The sequence below is a fragment of the Rana temporaria genome, chromosome 12, assembly GCF_905171775.1.
Source record: "Rana temporaria chromosome 12, aRanTem1.1, whole genome shotgun sequence".
In the NCBI taxonomy this organism is placed as follows: domain Eukaryota; kingdom Metazoa; phylum Chordata; class Amphibia; order Anura; family Ranidae; genus Rana; species Rana temporaria.
In genome coordinates, this window is record NC_053500.1 from 23,701,361 (window position 1) to 23,721,195 (window position 19,835).

At 42.8% G+C, this 19,835-nt stretch overlaps 1 protein-coding gene across 1 annotated transcript in view; it reads left to right on the top strand.

Annotated features, from left to right (window-relative positions):
- LOC120918332 (piezo-type mechanosensitive ion channel component 2-like) overlaps positions 1–19,835 on the top strand; it is an 83,595-nt gene that overhangs the window by 52,417 nt on the left and 11,343 nt on the right. Inside the window, exons 34-47 of the mRNA XM_040329870.1 lie at positions 421–489; positions 578–744; positions 1,544–1,731; positions 3,076–3,201; positions 4,162–4,380; positions 5,491–5,749; positions 7,123–7,311; positions 8,301–8,502; positions 10,755–10,884; positions 12,929–13,076; positions 14,443–14,657; positions 16,023–16,181; positions 18,309–18,456; positions 19,375–19,563. Coding sequence (XP_040185804.1) covers positions 421–489; positions 578–744; positions 1,544–1,731; positions 3,076–3,201; positions 4,162–4,380; positions 5,491–5,749; positions 7,123–7,311; positions 8,301–8,502; positions 10,755–10,884; positions 12,929–13,076; positions 14,443–14,657; positions 16,023–16,181; positions 18,309–18,456; positions 19,375–19,563 — 2,408 coding nt within the window. The remainder of the gene's footprint in view (positions 1–420; positions 490–577; positions 745–1,543; positions 1,732–3,075; positions 3,202–4,161; positions 4,381–5,490; positions 5,750–7,122; positions 7,312–8,300; positions 8,503–10,754; positions 10,885–12,928; positions 13,077–14,442; positions 14,658–16,022; positions 16,182–18,308; positions 18,457–19,374; positions 19,564–19,835) is intronic.

A 19,835-nucleotide genomic window follows, 5' to 3' on the forward strand; every position in this document is an offset into this window, starting at 1 on the left:
CTTCCCCTCTCTCCCTCCCTCTCCCCCTCCCTCTCTCTCTCTCTCCCCCTCTCTCTCTCTCTCTCTCTCTCCCCCTCCCTCTCTCTCTCCCCCTCCCTCTCTCTCTCCCCCCTCCCTCTCTCTCTCTCTCTCTCTCTCCCCCTCTCTCTCTCTCTCTCTCTCTCCCCCTCCCTCTCTCTCTCTCTCTCTCTCTCCCTCTCCCTCCCTCTCCCCCTCCCTCCTTTGGGCCCTTGACTGTGGGTCAGTGACTCAATGCCAGATAGGCAACTATTGGTTTCGGGAAGGGCCACAAATGACAGCCAATGTATTTTTTTTCACAATTGTTCTCCTAAAAACAAAAAAAACAATTGCAGCTTCTTTATGATTGTAATTTGTCTGCACACTTTTTGTTTTCAATTCAATATTACTGTTTTCATTAAGGAAAGCCAGAGGAAACCCAGCATGATGAAACCGAGTCAGAAAGCCAGGATGATACTGCAGAAGGGCCGGGTAAGTGATTATTACAACACTGTGGATTTCCAGTCATATATTTAGGTACACAATGCTGACTTGTTGCTTGTTTGTACCTGTATGGCAGAGAATATCATTCAGAGGATCATCAATATTGTCAAGTTCTCCTGGGTCTTCATTCAAGCTCTCACAGATGACACCATTGAAACCCTCAATGCTTTCTGCAAGGACAGTGTAGACATCGCCACGGTACTGAGGATGGAACGTTGTATGCTGCAGAGGAACTTGGACAAGGTGGGCCATACTGAATGTTTTGATTATGCCTTCATCTTAGTTTTTGTTAGGCATGCCATACACGGTTCAAGTCTTAGCTGGGCCAAGATTCGAACCGTGAATGGGCAAGTTGAACGTACTAGGTTGATTGATCGATCAACTTGGGTACACCAGCCTGCGAATTCACTTGCAATTATCACTAGCGGCTGCTAGCAATAATCACTGCCCCCATCCCCCCCAGTGTAGACAATTGCCTGGCAGAAGGGATTCCCTGTCTGTGTTGATGAGGGAATCCTGTTTACCGTCTATGGTCAGCTTTACTGATGCTGTGTTGACTGCTGTATACAGTGTCCCATGTGTTCAGCAATCGGTATTGATACCTGGAATCAGCAGAGATAATGGCTGTCTTTGTGGTGACTTCTAAACATGCTATGCCCAGGAATCTCCAGAGCTCAGATAAGGGCAGGCTTGGCTATCAACACTTTAAATAAACGTGTGTTACAAAAATTAAGTCAGTTATTTAAAATTCCATCTGTATAATATAAGGAAAAATTAATTTAGGGGCAAAAATTTAGCTGGCCACGTGGTCTTTGTTGATAAAGAAATTCTGATGGAAACTGTTCAGAAGAAGCCTCTTACTGGCTGGCTTTGCCTGGATGTCAGTGCCCCCAAAGTACACAGCAGAGATCATGTGACCATTGACTTGGTACTTTATCTAGCACTGGATAATGTCTGCCTCATCTAAATTAACATCTGCCTAAATCATGTAGACGGTTTGTTAAAACCTTTTCAAGAAATGTTTTGTTTTATTTGTTTTCAGGGTAAAGAAGCCTCACAGGAATGTATAACAGAGTATTATAAAGCCAAGCAGCTATCTCGGACTCACACCTTATCTAGCGAAGAAGGAGAACAACACAGCAGTCACATGGAAGAGGAGACTATTCTCCCAAAGAGGTTGGAAATCTGTAAGATCCTCAGTATGGAGTCTCAGGACAGCTATGTATCCAGGTAATCCAACTGTATGCTAATATTATCCTTGTTCAAAATAATAAAGAATAAGTATGCATTCATCAAATATTATACAGAGACAGGAATGGCGGTCATACACTGGCTAGTTCTGAAAGCAGTGCAACATATTAAGGGCCAGTTCACACCAGACACAGTTCAGAGTCATAGTTGGGCACAAGCAGTTAACACCTCTGCTTGCACCTTTTACAATGCTATGGCAATCAAATCATTCTTGAGGGTCAGTTCACACCAGACCCAGTTCCGTACAGTTCCGTGTGCCTTTTTTCTGCACTAAAAATGCACGCACAGTGTTTTCCATGTATTCCAATGGCTCTAGTTTACACCATGCAGTCAGTTTCTGCACTGGAAACTGACTACATGGTGTGAACTAGAGCCATTGGAATACATGGAAAACACTGTGCATGCATCTTGTGCAGAAAAAAGGCACAGGGAACTGTGTCTGGTGTGAACTGACCCTCAAGAATGATTTGATTGCCATAGCATTGTAAAAGGTGCAAGCAGAGGGGTTAACTGCTTATGCCCAACTATGACTCTGATTCAGGCAGTGTAGGCATATCTTTGTAAATGCATTTGTGCACATAAGAAGTCCTGTCACCATTCAAGGTCCTGGTCAAATATGGTTCATCATGATTGTCATTTTTAATGTTCTCCCCAACTTTCAGAAGCCTTAAGCCTCGTACACACGATCGGATTTTCCGCTGACAAAGCGTCAGACTTTTGTCAGATGGGCGTTGGTCAAAAACAGGTCTTGCATACAATTGTCGGCCAACAAACATGAACTTAGTTACGTACTACGTGAAATTTCAGCTCTTGATCGCCACCCTTTTGGGCACCTTCTGCTAATGTTGTGTTTTGGTGAGCATTGATTCCGAGCATGCTTGTTTGTACTTTGGACTTTTGTCTGATACACGATCGTAAAATCCGACAGACCGCTGTCCGGAAATCTTTAAAGCATGTTATCCAACATTTGTCTGCAGAAAATCCGACAACAATTGTCCGATGGAGCGTACAAACGGTCGGATTTTCTGTCGACACACAATTCCCATTGTAAAATCCGATTGTATGTACAAGACTTTAGAATGGACATAAACTGGAAAATGGCCACAATAGATGCAGCTGATTCAAGCATAATTTGCAAAAAGTCAGGCCTCTTCAGACCATTTGATTAGAATCACCTCTGATTGAAAGTGCTAACTATCGCATATGGGTTTTTCAGCTGGTTGGAGACCTAGCAGGTGTAGCTAAATCCTGCAGTTGTAGAGAAGAAAATAGAATCTGCATTTATAAAACACACCTTGTTTTTGTTTTTGTTTGCATTGTCAGTTGTATCACAGAGGATTTAGTCCTATCTTATGAAGAACCTTCGTGCCCCATAGACAGCCCAAAACGTCGGATTCCCCAGCGCATGCAAGCATTTGACTGCACTTCTGTTGATAGCTTGGATTCAAGGTAAATTGAGCTTTGAAACTGGAAATGAGAAAGCTGTACAGGCAGAAAATAAAAAAAAACTTCTCAATGGATAACTGGAGATTAACATTATGTCCTGATATTATTTTTTTGCACATTTTTCACATTGTTACAGAGAACCCCACACTTTTCAAAGCATTATGTATTGTTAAACAATACACTATACCAGGGATATGCAATTAGCAGACCTCCAGCTGTTGCCAAACTACAAGTCCCATGAGGCATAGAGAGACTGACAGCATCTAGCATGACACCCAGAGGCAGAGGCATGATGGGACTTGTAGTTTGGCAACAGCTGGAGGTCCGCTAATTGCATATCCCTGCACTATACCATAGGTCTTCAAACTATGGCCCTCCAGTTGTTCAGGAACTACAATTCCCATCATGCCTAGTCATGTCTGTGAACGTCAGCGTTTTACAATGCCTCATGGGATGTGTAGTTCTGCAACAGCTGGAGGGCCGTAGTTTGAGGATCCCTGCACTATGCACTATGCACTATGCACTATACACTATACACTATAAGAAAATAAAGTATGTACTAAGATCAAAACTGAATCACCCAATACACATAAGACAATGTGCCTTTCTGCACACTGTCACTAAAAACCCTAAATTCACAATTAAGAAGGAGAAAATTAAATCTATAGGACACTGAAGTCATTCTCTAATGAAAACAGAAATGCCAGTTGAAAGGCTTTTATGTCTCTGCCATGGCTCCAGAATACCCCACATTCCCTCCCGGAATCACACTGACATTTTATTGTTGGATAAAATCACAGGTTTAATCTGTATATTCAGCCTGTCACAACTGTGTCACTGAAGCTTATGGAGCTGTAAGTTTGGTTTAGAAACATTAAAGCACAGCTGACATACCAACATTCGCTAACAAGGATGCTAAAACCCTGGTGTGACATTTGTTAACTTGAACACTTAAACTTGCAGTCCGGAGAATCTTGAAGATGAACTGGGTTCGGGTCAGGAAGGTGACTATGAAGGGGATGCAGAAATGACTGAGCGCACGGGAACAGAGATCCCACCTTCTTATAGCACAGTTATCTGTAAAGAAGACCAGCAGCCTTCGGAAGCTGAGGAATCCTTAAGCAGCAAACCACTTGCAGAGGTCCCCCAATGTCTGACTGCTAGTGAACTTCTGCTCAACAAGTAAGGAACTTCTCACAAAGTAACTCACACCAGAAGTTTCATTGAACAGTAGATCTTTTCCGGCAGAATTAGGATTATTATTTGTTTTAATTTGTAGTAAGTGTTCATTAAATGGAAGAGCAATCCCAGCTTGCACAGTGTTGGTTTACACAATGTTCCTGTGGTATCAATTACAGGGACGTGAAGCCATGATCAGGGCTGGACTGGGACAAAAATTTGGCCCTGGACTTCATCCAGACTGGCCCACTTTGACAAGTCTCTCCCATGGCGGCCGGACAACTCCCGCACCCCCCCCCCCCCCCAAGCCCCCTCTCCCCCTTCACTAGCTGTTCTACTTTATTAGAGTAGAACGACTGGTACTCTTATAGGCAGTACCACTGGGGAAGCTAGACCTTATTTCACCCGGGCAAAGAATCAGTTTGGTGCCCCCCCTTATGGGACAAGATTAGGCAGAAGTGAGAAACTCCCAGGCCATAGCTGTTGAGTCAGCTGTCTGTCCCCTCCCTCATGCTCCTCTGTCGTCCCCCCTGCTCCTCTGGTCCTCCCTCTGCTTCTTTGTTCCCCCCAGGTGAGCGTTGCGGGGAGGGAGAGACAGAGGAGCGGAGGGGGCGGCGGTCTGCTGTCACTGAAGCCGGCCCACTGAGCCATCGGCCCACCGGGAAACACCCTGTAGTCCCAATGGCCAGTCCATCCCTGGCCATGATGTAAGCATTTGTAATGTGATTTGTTGCTGCAGACATACCACCTTGTACCACCTGGCTGGTGTCTGGGCAGCTTCAATGTTCCTGCCTTGTCTGATGTTACAGCATGAGACAGTCAGAAGACGCTTCATTGATAGCATGTTCTAAAAAGGAGGAGGCCTAAATACAATGTGGTACTGGCTCAGTCTAAATGCCTATATAGGACAAACATACACAGGTCAGAATGGGTGTGTGATTACATGAAAACCTGAGGAACTAATCGTCAACAAACAATGGGATGGAAAGGGTTTGGGTATGGCGGAGATAACATTCTTTCTGAAAATTGATCTAGTTATGTCAGATGTATGAAGAGCTTTGTATACACAGATGTCTAACCATCTACCCCCATTGCTGTATTGTGTTCCTCCAGGATGTTTTATGATGAAGAGCTAGAAGAGTCGGATAGGTTTTACCAGACTCTTCCTCGTCCTCTGCGTCTTGGCTTTGCTCTCTATAACACCATTGTGTCCAAATCCGAAATGCTGTGTTACTTTGTTATCATCCTCAACCAGATGGTGTCTGCTTCCATCCTTTCTTTAATCCTGCCCATCCTCATCTTCCTCTGGGCAATGCTGTCAGTGCCCAGGCCTACAAAACGCTTCTGGATGACTGCCATCATCTACACTGAGGTCTGTATCTTGGGCTGTGCTGTCTGCGTACTGTTATCAGTGCTCATGTCTGCTTTTTTTATTTTTATTTACATCTAAAAGTAAAAAAGGAACTTCACCAAAATGAGAAATAAAGAAAATATAACAAAAAAATGTGGGCTTCAAGCAATTGTGGCTTCCATCCTGTCTGCTGTGTGTATGAGGGGTATCCATGAGCTTTGATTGTCCGGAGACGTCCATAAAATGGCTGAGCAGTTGAAGCAAACAAGGCTGTCCAGCATTTGTAGGTGCTTGTTATGACCAATATGGGGTTGATTTACTAAAACTAGAGTGTGTAATATCTGGTATATCTGTAAATGGTAGCCAATCAGCTTCTAACTTCACCTTGTTCAAATAAGCTTTGACAAAAAAAAAAAAACAGAAGCTGATTGGTTGCTATGCACTCTCCAGCTTTAGTAATTCAATACCTATATATTTTCTAGGTTGTTGGCTGTCCCATATATGTAGGATTTTTTTGGTATAAAGTAATTTGTTATTAATTGCAAAGAAATCTACTGAGTTACTGCCCATTCAGAAAGTCTGTAGTGACTGTAAAACATATTGTCAGACTGGGGCTGATTTACAAAAACTGGAAAGAGCAAAATCTGGCGCAGCTCTCCATAGAAACCAATCCGCTTCCAGGTTTCTTTGTCAAAGCTTAAAGTGGTTGTATAGTAATTTTTATAACTTTTACCTACAGATAAGGCTTGCCTGTAGGTAAAAAGAATATCTTCTAAACCTGTACGGTTTAGGAGATATTCCCCTTGCAATGAGCAGGTGACTTCAGCCGCGCATGCGCATTGGAGATTCTCGGCTGAAAGCCCGGCAGACGCCGGACCTTGCCGGAAAGAAGTCTCCCACTCGCATGTGCCGGAGTGACGACATCGCTGCTCCAGCCACTCATTGCGCTGGAGCTGCGATACCCGGAAGGCACGCTGAGGAAAAATGTCATCTCCCTCGGCATGGACCGGCTGAGATACCGACGCCTCATTCTAAGGTAAGTATTTCATAATGGGCTAGTATGTGATGCATACCAGCTCATTATGCCTTTTACAGGTATACGGGGGGAAAAAAAACATCAGCGGGTATACAACCGCTTTAACTGAACAAGCTGAAGTTAGAAGCTGATTGGGTACCATGCACAGCTGCACTAGATTTTGCATTCTCCAGTTTTAACTGTGTCTTTTCTGGTTTCTGCTTGTGATATTGGTTATGGAAACTGGCACATATGCCAGAATGACAAAAAAAGGTGCATGTCCACTTTATATTTTATAATGATCTATTTTCTCATCTGCTAAATTCTTTCTCCTCCAGTTGGTTAAATATTCTTTGTGAACATTTTCTTTGTTTAATAGATTACAGTTGTCCTCAAGTATTCTTTCCAGTTTGGCTTCTTTCCATGGACTTCCACAGTGTACCGGAGCATGAATGCCGACAAACCATTCCGGTTACCCAACATAATTGGCATTGAAAAAAAAGATGGTTACGTTCATTTTGACCTCATCCAGCTCCTGGCTTTGTTTTTACACCGCTCTATCCTGAAAGTAAGTCTTTGCTACTTCAGGTGTCCTGGAAGGTATTAAGTGAAGAACTGTAGACCTTGGTGATAGAATGGTCTCCAATGTAAACTGCCTATTTATGTTGTGTTGTCACCCACCAGGCAGTAACAAACTGAGATACGGTTGAGGTTTTAATCTGGTTTGTGGCAACACCGACACTTCTCACTTACATAAGTTAGGCACTCTTAGGCTTAATCATAATGAAAAGTTAAAGCGGGGGTTCATCCAAAAATAAACTTTCTGACATTAGCTACATCCCTCCAGCATACTGCTAACATCTGCAGTATGCTGTTTTTTTTGTACTTATCGTTATACGAGCCCTTGTTATCCGGCTCCGAGCGGGGGATTACTTCCGGGTATAGGCGTTCCTAAGCAAAGAGGAGTTGATTGACGGGCTGCTAAAGCGCGTCACGCCTTCCGAAAATACCCGAAGTCACACTCGGGTGTTTACGGCGCCTGCGCAGTCAGCTCTACACGGCAGGCGCAGACGCCCGTAAACGCCAGACTGTCACTTCGGGTATTTTCAGAAGGCGTGACGCGCCTTAGCAGCCGTCAATCAACTCCTCTTTGCTTAGAAACGCCCATTCCCCGCAGGATTCCCCGCTCGGAGCCGGAAAACAAGGGCTCATATAACGATAAGTACAAAAAAAACAAAAAAAAAACAGCATACTGCAGATGTTAGCAGTATGCTGGAGCTAATGTCAAGAAGTGGATTTTTGGGTGAACCTCCGCTTTAACAGAACAATAAGTATATTAACCAATAGAAGGCAATAAATTTCAGCCTTTAGCAGTCAAATGAGCTAAAAGATTGGTTGCTGTTGTTTATTGTGCATTACAATTGCTATTTGTACTTCCTAACTGGTTAAGTCCAGGTGTGCTCCCTAAATCATACATACGACAGTCATCATTCCAACCTTTGATTTATCACAATGGCCACCAGAGCCAGGGGCAGTAACCATAAATGTCTTGTGCAGTGCCATGGACTGTGGGACAACAAGGAAGTCTGCCTGCCAGAGTCTAAAAAGAAGAAAAAGTCCAAACGGCAGAAAAAGCGAGGCAGTAAAGGGGAGGATGACACCAGCTCCGGCATCGTACCGTGGCACCTCTTCAAGCATCAAAATCCATCAAAGAATGTTTTTAGAAAAAGAAGAGCCTCGCAAAAGGCCATTACTGAAGGTATTACAACTTAAAATAGACCACTTTAAGGAGGCACATATAGTGCTGACAATCATTCTATTAAGTTTTGATTGAGATTTCCTGTAGAGGCAAAAAATTTAACTAACAGTGAAGTTAAAGCGTTTGTTACCCCAGCATGTTATGTTCCTGATTAAGGATGAGCTCCGGCGTGTTCACATAGAACACGTACGGAGCCCGCCAGGAAGTCGGCACCCGCGCTGCGCTATCACAGCCAGGCAGACATTTCCCGATGCTCGGCTGCAGAGATCGGGAAATGTCTGCCTGGCTGTGATTAGCGCAGCGCGGGTGCCGACTTCCTGGCGGGCTCCGCACGTGTTCTATACGAACACGCCGGAGCTCATCCTTTATTTCTGATATGTGCCTGCTGTACCACGTACTTGTATGAGAAAATATCCTGTTCTCTTTGTATTGCTTAATTTATGTGAAATCCCTGCTCTTCCTGCCAGTCCCTCTGCTTTCCTAAAGAAACTGACAACACTAAGCCGGACGGCCCACCATGGTCAGTTCTCCAGCTATGCTGGCAACTCCATGTGCTCTCCTCTCTTGCACAGCCATCCACTGAAAAGCTCAATGTACTGCTGCTTCTCCTCCCCCATGTCTTATGTAGCTTAGAACAGAGGGAATGTTATCACTTATAAAAAGAGTATTTATAGTGTAAATGGACCCCTGGAGCAGGGGCTCGGATCCAGTTGTCTTGGGTGCCCTATAGCAAGAGACTTGCTGTGGAAGCACTAGGCAAGAGGGAGAGTCCTGGAGCACCAGTGGGGGAGCTGAGAAGAGGAGGGTCGGGGCTGCTCTGTGCAAAACCACTGCACACAGCAGGTAAGTATGACATGTTTGTTGTTTAAAAAAAAATTCTCAGGTCTGTTTTTTTGGGGGTTTTTGTTTTTTTACTGTGTCCCTGTTAGGCAGAACCACAATCACTATTTTCCGCCTGGTGACCATGGTTGCCGAGACAGAAAATAATAAGAAATCCTAATTTTTTAATTGTTGCCAGACACAGAAATAGAGAGGAATTGCAGAGTTTTCTCTCCAAAGAGCTGTTTTATTTAAAGATTTCCAACTCTATGATGCTCTTACCAGTTATAAACTTATGAACATTCTTCCAATAAGAACACACTTCTCAAAGACAGAGAAGATTTCTTCCAGACTTTGGAGAGATTTACTCTCATTTCCTGTTGTGGCTGCAAGAAAAATTTAAGCAAATAATAAAAGTTTTGGCTATAAATATAATTTAAGTGAGTTTATTTGACTTGTTTACGAAGTAGCATTAAAGGAGAAGTATGGCCAAATCTTTTGTGGCCATACTTCTCCTATGGGTCACAGGAGTGCAGTTCGTTCTGCACTTCGAAGACCCATTTTCAACCAACAATAGGCTAAAGATCACTGTTGGCTGACATCACTCAGCCAGTCCAGGCTGGGGAAAGCTTCCGTCCCTATGGTTGAGATCCATCTAGCAGCCTGGCCCAACACCTGGCTCAGGCTCTTGGTGATCTGCCGAGAGCCTGAGCCTGCCCCTCCCGCCCCCTTTACAGCCCAGTGCTCCAGTAAGCTGGACGGGCGAGCAGAGGGCTGTTGACTGACAGTAACGGAGCAGGGGGGGAGAACTGAGCGATCAGTGGTGTTTGATCGCTCAGTTCTCATTGCAGGGGACAGATGCAGCATCGGATCAATGCTGCATCCACCTAGGTGAGTATAATTGTTTTTTTTTTAAAACCCCAAACTTGTCTTTTAATGTTTGAGATCTTGTTGTGCAGTCATTTTGAATTATTTGTACATGGGCAATGTATCATGACATCACTTTTTTTTTTTTTAAATAGAGGCACACAACTGGCTATAAGCACTAACATATTGTATATACATAACATAAAGTTAACATATTATAACATAATATGTCATGATACATTGCCCATGTACAAATAATTCAAATGACTGCACAACAAGATCTCAAACATTAAAAGACAAGTTTAGGGTTTTACCTTTGTGTTTTATGAGGTAAAAAACTGTAGGCCTAAGACTTGAATCTAGTCTTTATTTTACCTTTCTACTCAGATCCCATATAGGGGTTTGGAAAGTAGGCAAAATGTCAAATGTCCTTTACTGCAATACTCCATGTTTTCCTCGTGACCATTTTCCTTGAATACAGACATAACTGCTAAGCCCTATAATCCCTAATGAGGCGTTGCTTAAAAAAAGGTAACCTATCAGTGTCATTTTTGTTTTCCTGACAGGCACACCCCAAAAGAAAGAAACCAAAAGCAGATGGAATTGCTTCAAGCGGAACCCCAAAAAAAAGCGTTTGACACTGAAAGAGAGACTAAAGCAACAGTGGATAAAACTGAAGAAGCTGACGGTGAAAATGTAATCTTGCAACTGTTGATCATTTTTTGTAAGCTCAATGCCCCGCACCTGTATACGTTTTTCATACACCAGTTTAAAAGAAGAGTTGGTGGTAGAAAATTGGACAGAAATGTACAGTACATGCAGAAAATGGAAAGCAGACTTTAGAGACATTCGTGCTCCCTTTCTTGGTCCTTGAAATACCATAATTGTATGATGTAATTGGTTACATCATAAAAAGAATGCAGGTATTACAGTTAGTAGTTACTGTAGCTAACCACATAGTCACAGCACCCAAAAATAAACAGTAATAATTCACAATGATGAGGGGTAAAAAGGGACATCATGGTAACAAGACAAGCTCAAAGTCTTTATGAAGTGCCACCTAGATTTCTTAAAGTTATCTCGTATCTACCAACTTAAAACAGAGGTTCATACAATTTTTTAATTTCACCTTATCCCCATCAGCGCTATGAACAGATGCTCAAATGGAAAGAATTTTTTTTTTTTTAAGGTGTATTTACCTTATAATCGGTCTGTATTACTGCACTTCCTGATCGTCACTCCCGTGGGAGTAGGCGTTTCCCCCGAGGCGCACTGTTTCCTGGGAGCTTGGTGTCATGCTTCCCATGAGACAGTGCGGAACGCTGCCGTGAAATCCGGAGATCGTGAAACGGGGAAGTGACGTGTGACGCATTGTATACATTGGTTTAGTTACCATCACAACGGGGCGGGAACTTCCGACGATGCCGCCCGTTGTGATGGCAACCTGGAAGTTTGCGGCGCTCCGCATGCGGGCATGCGCGGGAACTAGCGGTGAATGCTGGGAGCTCAGCATTCACCGCATCCATGAAATCAATGCTTGTGGGCTTCACATGCCCACAAGGAAGATGGAACCGGCTAGCATAATTTTTTTAAAGTTAATTTTAGATATGAAAACGGACATCGGGGGATTAAGCAGCCCAAACAAGTGAGTGTTATATTGCTATTAGGTGACTGTAAGAATACCTAAAAAAACATTGTACAGGGTGAGCACAAAAACACTCTTTGATTTCCAACAGATATAGAATGTAACTTTGTGGTATCGGTTGGAATCACACACACACTCGATGTGCGCCTCACCCATTACTCGGCAGACATTAATGCAACAATCTATGTCGGACCAGACTCTCTGCAGTTAATCTGGCGTGACTGAGTTTACAGCTTCAGTGATGCATTCCTGCAGATCATCCGTGGTTGTGGGTAGTGGAGGTACATACACTCTCTACTTCACGTACCCCCAAACAGGGCCGATCCTAGGCAGGGTGCACAGGGTGCATTGAACCCAGGCGCCTGCAGAGGTGGGGGCGCCAAACATCTAACGGACTCTCTAACAGAAGCCCTCTCTGTGTCCATCACAGAGGCTCCCCTCCAGGTCCCAATAAAGTTCTTTGGTTCTCTTCCTGTATTTTGTTTATTGTTAAGAGATCATGAAAGGATCCCAGATTAATGAAGACTTTGTGGGGGAGCATCTCTGTGGTTGAGTCATTGCCATAGAAACATTTGTAAAGGGGAGGAGTTAGTAAAATGACGACTCCTATGTGGGGGGCGCCAGAAATATTTTTGAGCCTGTGACCCTAGGATCGGCCCTGCCCCCAAAGGATAAAGTCACAAACGGTTAGGTCCAGTGATCTTGGGGCCACATACAGAACCACCTAGTAATTTTGTCCAGCGCAGCCAATCCATCTGTTTGGCAGGTGCTCGTTCAGAAATTTGTGGACAGCAATATGCCAGTGCCCCATCTTGCTGAAAAATTTAGTCCCCCACCCTCAGCAACTAGTTCTGGAATCAACCAGTTGGTTAGCATTTCCAGGTCAAGTAATGGTTTGCTCCTCAAAGAGAAAGTGGACATGATTTCAAATAATTTATATGTGGCCCCTAAAAATCAAACTGAAACTTATTTTCACTGAAATGACAAGGGTGGAAATGTAGTTGTTGTGGACAATTTTTTTATTTATTTTTTTTAGAGCAGAAATCTTCTTGCATGGAGCCTAATCTGAAACGATTTCTCTTTTCTGTCACACAGAGCGCTGCAAATCTACCTGCCGATCAGACAGTTCTTCTATGATATCATACACCCAGAGTACAGCCCAGTATGCGATGTCTATGCCATCATGTTCCTGGTCGATGTTATCAATTTCATTATTGTTATCTTTGGGTATTGGGCATTTGGGGTAAGGATGCACTGCTCTAGTACTGGACATTTATTGCCCTATTTATAAAAGTGCCTAAGGAATAAGGGTATTTTTGGTGACTGTTTATTGTTCTCATAGACATTAAAGGGGTTGTAAAGGTTTGTTTTTTATTTTCTAAATAGGTTCATTTAAGCTAGTGCATTGTTGGTTAATTTACCTTTTCCTTCCATTTCCCTTCTAAATTTTTTTTTCTTTGTCTGAATTTCTCACTTCCTGTTCGTCTTCAGTAAGCTGTTCTGGCTGACTAACCACCTCTCGGATGATGGGGGCAAGCTTACTGAGGAGAAACAGGAAGTGAGAAATTCAGACAGAAAAAAAAATTTTTAGAAGGGAAATTGAAGGAAAAGGTAAGTGAACCAACAATGCACAGGGTTAAAGGAACCAATTTAGAAAATAAAAAACGAACCTTTACAACCCCTTTAAGGGATAGGAGAAAATGGGCTGTGTTTTTTTGACTGTAAAAATTTGGATGATCGACAACCCTGCCCCCAGACATCCCTTCCAGACTGAACAGTCATGCCCCTGACCTTCAGTGCAGAACAGAACACCAGAACAACTTGGTCAGAACACACCCAGCCTACTAATGGGAGCCTTTGGGAGCAGCAGAATACCGATTTTTTTAGATTTTTATTACCTCTAGGCATGCTTTTGCTTGTGATTTTGACACATCAGGTTACCATGCTCTTTTTTTTTCTCAAAAAGGATGTTTATTGACACATATGGTAAGAAACAAAGGTATATGTATATATACAAAACTAAAACCGGTATTCCATAGAACATTGGAACCGCACAAACAAAACCAATATATCTCTCCTGCATTCCACAAAACCAGCAACATTAAATATAACAGACAACCGGTTCTTAACATATCTCCCCCCGACATACCAGGATAGAGGTCCTGTTGCAGACAGCTGTGCCTACATAAGCAGTCTGTCTCACACCAGTTCAAGCGGAACCAACCCTGGGGTATTCAACCAGGGGGCCCACAGGAGCTCAAATTTCCCCCGTCGGCCCCTATGTTGGTATATATATATATTTATCCAGGCACAAAGTAGCACCCATCTGCGTTATCCATTCATTGAGCTTAGGAGGCTCAACCGCCTTCCAATGATGGAGGATGAGTTTACGGGCCTAGAAGAGGGCCCTGCCAATGGCTTGTTTAGGATTATCCTCAAGCGGAATATCGTTCAAGACGCCCAGGACACAGACCTTTGGGTCCTGAGGGATCGTGACCGAAAACACCATATTCAGAGTGTTAAGAACCCCCCCTCCAATAACCATGCTCTTTAACGTTTATGAAAATGTCCCCAGTCAATAAATACTGATGACCTGTATTTATTTGCAGAAACACTCGGCTGCAGCAGATATCACAGAGTCATTGTCGGAGGACCAGGTGCCTGAAGCCTTTCTAGTGATGCTTCTCTTACAGTTCGGCACCATGATCGTTGACAGAGCCATTTATCTGCGCAAAACAATGTTCGGCAAGTGTGTCTTCCAGGTGGTCCTGGTTTTTGGGATTCACTTCTGGATGTTTTTTATCTTACCTGGAGTCACAGAAAGGTATGGTGACATAATACATTTCCACTGTCCCTATTGTCAAAGAACAGGTCCACTTCATGGTTTCTAATGGATGATACTAAAGTTAGAAATAATTTTTATTATATTATAGGTAATACTTTTAAAAATTATATAAATGATCACCATGGCTTTAATAATATTTTGGCAGGTGAAAAATAAATACAAAATCCTAAAAATGGAGAGCTATCCAGTCCCCTCCTCACAGAATAACCTTACTATTGGCCATTGAGACTGCCTGTTACAGGGGTAGGCCCGCTCTCAACTTCAATAGCAGGTGTCAGAGTCATTCAGATGTATTTACCTCTAGTGTCTAATATTTTAGGGATGCCATTTTAGCATGTTTTAAGACCTGACAGGCAAGTGCTTAACAAAGCTTAAAGGGTCACTAAAGGAAAAAAAAATGTGCCTAAAATTAAACAGACAGAATAGTGTAATGATTGTGTTAAAAAACGAGTAAATACCTATTAAATTCCTTCATCTATATCACCTCCGGCATTCTGGTTTCTGTTCTCTCATTCACTTCCTGGTTTGCATCGTTCGTTCATGTAAGAACTACATTTCCCAGTATGAATTGCGGCACGCCCAGTAATTCACACCTCCTTGAAGTCTTTAACACGTAGAGAGTGTCCTGCCACACAGATGTAGTTCCCAGGAGGGGGCGAGCACGTTACTGACCACCGCAGTAAAGCCTCCCATCACGGTGGTCAGTAAAATCAGACAAGCAGGAAGTGAACAGAACAGAGAAGAAATAGAGCAACTTCTGAGCAAAAACGAACAATGAGGAAGTGAAAAGAGGAATGTCTGCAGGTAAAGGATGCTTATTATGAAAAAAATGTTTTTCCTTTACAACCCCTTTAAACTATCCAGGCACCATCCGCTGCAATGTTGATTCTCAGACCTGGCCATTTGATATGTCCAGGCCTAACTATTAAAGGGTCACTCCAGCCAAACTGTTAAATACAAATCTAAAATTCTTACCTAAAAATCCATTACAGTGCTACAAGTTTTAGAGCTTCTTGAAAGCTGGTGATGATGTTCCTGCTTTTATATTCATATAGTCAGTTTATTAAAGTTTAATAATTAACAGACGTTTATTAATGCTATTGACCATTTTTTCCGATTTATGTAGATTAGGTAATGCTTGAATTGCATACTTTTGCTTGTGGGAAGCAGATAATGTAGATAGACTGAGGACTGCATGATAGGCAGCTTGAGGCACCATCAGAGGCACCTGAGAGAGCCACGTGTCATTCAAAAGTCACTGAACTGCAGTAGAGTATTTTTGTTTTAATGCTCAGTACACTACTTGTGTCTTATCCTTGTCCTTCTTATGTTTGTGTTTTGAAGGAGATTTAACACAAATCACGTTGCCCAGCTGTGGTACTTTGTTAAGTGTTTATATTTTGGACTGTCTGCATATCAGATCAAGTGTGGCTACCCCAACCGAGTCCTGGGGAACTTCCTGACAAAGAGTTACAACTGCATCAACCTTTTCCTCTTCCAAGGGTAGGGAAATCTCTATTTACGTATCTATTTACCCCAATAATAATAATACCTGATCAAACAGGCTTTGCAACGCCTTTTACATTCTGCAAGGCATCTGAATCTATGTCGTTTTGGAGTTTCTGATCTAACGTCAGTGGAACTTCAATGAGACTAATTGCTCTGTAAAGAATTTAAATATGTGCTCTTGTTACTCTACATAGCCAGATTCTTCTTCTTCTCTACTACTTAAAGCAGAACCCTGGGCAGAAATAAAAATGCCACCATTTATTCAACTTATATTAAAACATTATTAAATTGTATTTTTACATGCAACTGAGTGATAAACTTGTAAAGCGCAACACATGCGAACTGAATGGGTAAGGAACCCCTTGACCTCAGAAGAGATGGGTTTTAATCTTTCTCCTGAAGGCCAAGTGGTCCGACTCCAGTCGGATGGTGGTTGGTAGTGCATTCCACAGCCGAGGTCCCCGGCAACTGGCAAAAGTGCACAAATTATGCCTTGATATTTGCTTTCTATAACCCCCTGCATAGAGAAGTCTGAACAGGCAAACAAACGCACCCCCCCCCACCGCCAGGTCTGCACTTACCCCATCCATGACGCGGGTGGCTTCCCTGGCTTCTCCTCCCAGCCAATCTGATCTTAAGACACCCGGTTCCTATCCTGATTGTCCGAAAGAAGAAGCAGGAACACAATAGCAAATGTTGCTTTGCTAATGTCACAAGTGGGTGGCTTGCCCTGAACCCAACTTTTTTGAAAAAAGTACACACATACATAGAGTAAAATCCAAAATGTTACTTGTATCGTACCAGCAAAAAAAATGGCCGATCTAAAAGCCATATAAACCAGAAAAAATCTTTCAAAACAATGCATATCATAAGCACAAATCTGAACAATATCCCTTATATGATAGGCCCCATCCACAGACAAATAAATTACTTTGCACTTCTCCGGAAAGGGGCAATATAAATACTGTCCACCAGATATACATATTGGTCCACTTTAGACACAGCTGATGGTGGTAAAGGGCCGCTGTGATTGTCTCTTTACCCCAGGTCCAAATGACTCAGCAATCACAGAATGCGCCGCCTGCGCACGGCAGGGGGTGCAATTGGGTACGCCCACCTGGTAAAGTAAGCTCACGCTGTAGCTGTCTTTTGGGTATAATGTGGGCATAAACTGGTTAAAGTCATTCAGTCCTTAAAGTCCAGTCAAAAGCTAACTAAGCTTAAACTTACTTCTCACCTTATTCTAAGCCCTATGTTAACTACTCTATAAGGGAAAGATGTCTATACTTTCCTAATCTAAGAGCACTCCAGTCTGGTCACGTGATTGGGTCCCATCATTGACTTCAGTGTAGAAAGGGGACAGCCGATAATGGGTGCCCCATAGTAAGTCTATGAGATGTCACCGTCCAGGCTCTGTAGTCGTTGTTGCTGCTCTCCTCCGTCCTAAAGTCGCTGCTGGAGAGATCACGTGACCAGAATGGAGTTCTCTTAGCTCAGGTAGGTATAGACATCTTTCCTTTACAGAGTAATTAGTATAAGGTTTATAATAGGAGTGGAAGTAGCGCATGCACTTTTTTAAAGAGGGCTTCAGCTTTAACTAGAGGCATGAAAGTTGAGGTGTCACTGAAGGCAACTTTGGATAGAGTAGTGAAGAATTGGAACACCTGTAGGGTTTTTATTGCTGTCTGTGCATCCATTAGGGGGATTCACCCTCTCTATGTATTCTGTTTACCTTAATCATCGAGAGTGAAAAAAGAAAACAAAAAACAACAAATTCCTTCCAATAGGACACTAGTTTTGGCAACTAGCAGGGATCTCCTCAGTTCCTGTTTTGGCTATGGGAAAAGAGGTGAAGGGAAATCACTCCAATGGGACACAGATGGCAAAAAACTGTCAGGGGCTATAACCATCTCTTACTCTATCCAAAATGGAAAAAAAAAGCTTTGCCTTTTAGTTCTTTAGTGTTTGATTGGCTGATTGGCAACACATATCCTCCCTACACCGTTAAGCCATGATGTCTTTTTTAACTCTGAGAAATTACATATATGTGTTCTATAGCTGCTTTTTTTTTTTTTGTATCAAGTTATATTTCAACATGATGTATCATTGTGTGCTGTACAGTTTCCGAATGGTCCCATTCCTGACTGAAATGAGGGCTGTAATGGATTGGATATGGACCGACACGACTCTCAGCCTATCCAGCTGGATCTGTGTGGAGGATCTCTATGCCAATATCTTCATTATGAAGTGCTGGAGGGAATCTGAGAAGGTATGACCTTTTGTATGATCAGGAGTCATGACTGATAGCAATGGGTGTTCAGGAGAAATGTATGCATCACCCTTACACATCTCATCTATTGTTACCTTGACATCCATGGCGTGTCACACTGACCTGACTTTCGTTGATTAGGTAGATTTAGGTCAAATAGGCTGAAATAGTCCTGTGTATGAGTTGGCAATTATTAGATGCTTGTGTGGAGAGACATACAGGTTTAAATTGCCTGCTAAAAATGCCACTTTGTCATGGCGATTTTAAACCCTTTAAGTCGCTGACTTGTACATGATTGCAGATAAGGAGTTCTGGCTGCATGCTTCTTCCGGGTCAGTGACTTTCATGCTGATGCCGTTTGATTAAAGTTTCTAGAAAGAGTTTATCAATGACACCTGTGTATTTCTCTGAAGCCTCTTTACAAACCAAGTGGATGAGGACACTTGCAGGCTTGCCATGTCGGCATGTACCCAGAATGCTTTTCTAAGAAGTTTGATTGCTTGTATTCCTTAAGATAAAAGGACAAGTTATAAGTTGTTTGCTGGAGACATATTTTAGGTATCGGTGTAATCGATAAGGGAGGTCAAAAAGGAGGGAGCAAAACCTTGTATATGTTTACTGCCTTGAGAGAAGGAAAATTACTGTGAAGATGCTCAACCTGCCCCATGTGACAGAACTGGGTTCCTAAAGTGTCTTGTCGCACAGCACCAGAGCTGCCACATAGAAGGAAGGGTAGTAATTCACATGTTCTGTTATACCGAGAAATACTGTTTATTTATGTTCACTGTTGGCGGCTGAACAGATTGTCAGGGGAGTGAAGAATCTGAGTGATGTGCAGTTGAGGAGTGTGGCAGTTAAGTGGACCTGCTGCTTTGCCCTGCAATCAAGAGGTTCATTTTATGTTTGTAAACTTTTCAGAAATATCCAGAGCCCCCAGGCCAGAAGAAAAAGAAAATTGTCAAATACGGAATGGGAGGAGTTATTATTTTTGCACTCATCTGTATTGTTTGGTTCCCACTCCTGTTTATGTCACTGGTGAAATCTGTGGCCGGGGTGACAAATCAGCCTTTGGATGTTTCCATGCAGATAAGCATCAGTGGTTATGAGGTAAGGATGTACTGAATATCAAGTAATAGTATTGTATCTACAATAAATATCCTTCCAGGCCTTGCCTCAAAACACCATACACGACACTGTTGTTACCTTCCTTGGATATTGGAGGATTCCAAACAGTAGCAGTGCCACCATTACGGCCAGAAGAGAACAACTGAGGAACCCCTGAATGGCCTGGAGCTGCAAATGTTATTTGGGACAGATATACAGTAGGTATAGAAAAGACTTGCCCCCCCTTTAAAATAATCACATGTTGTTGCTTTGCA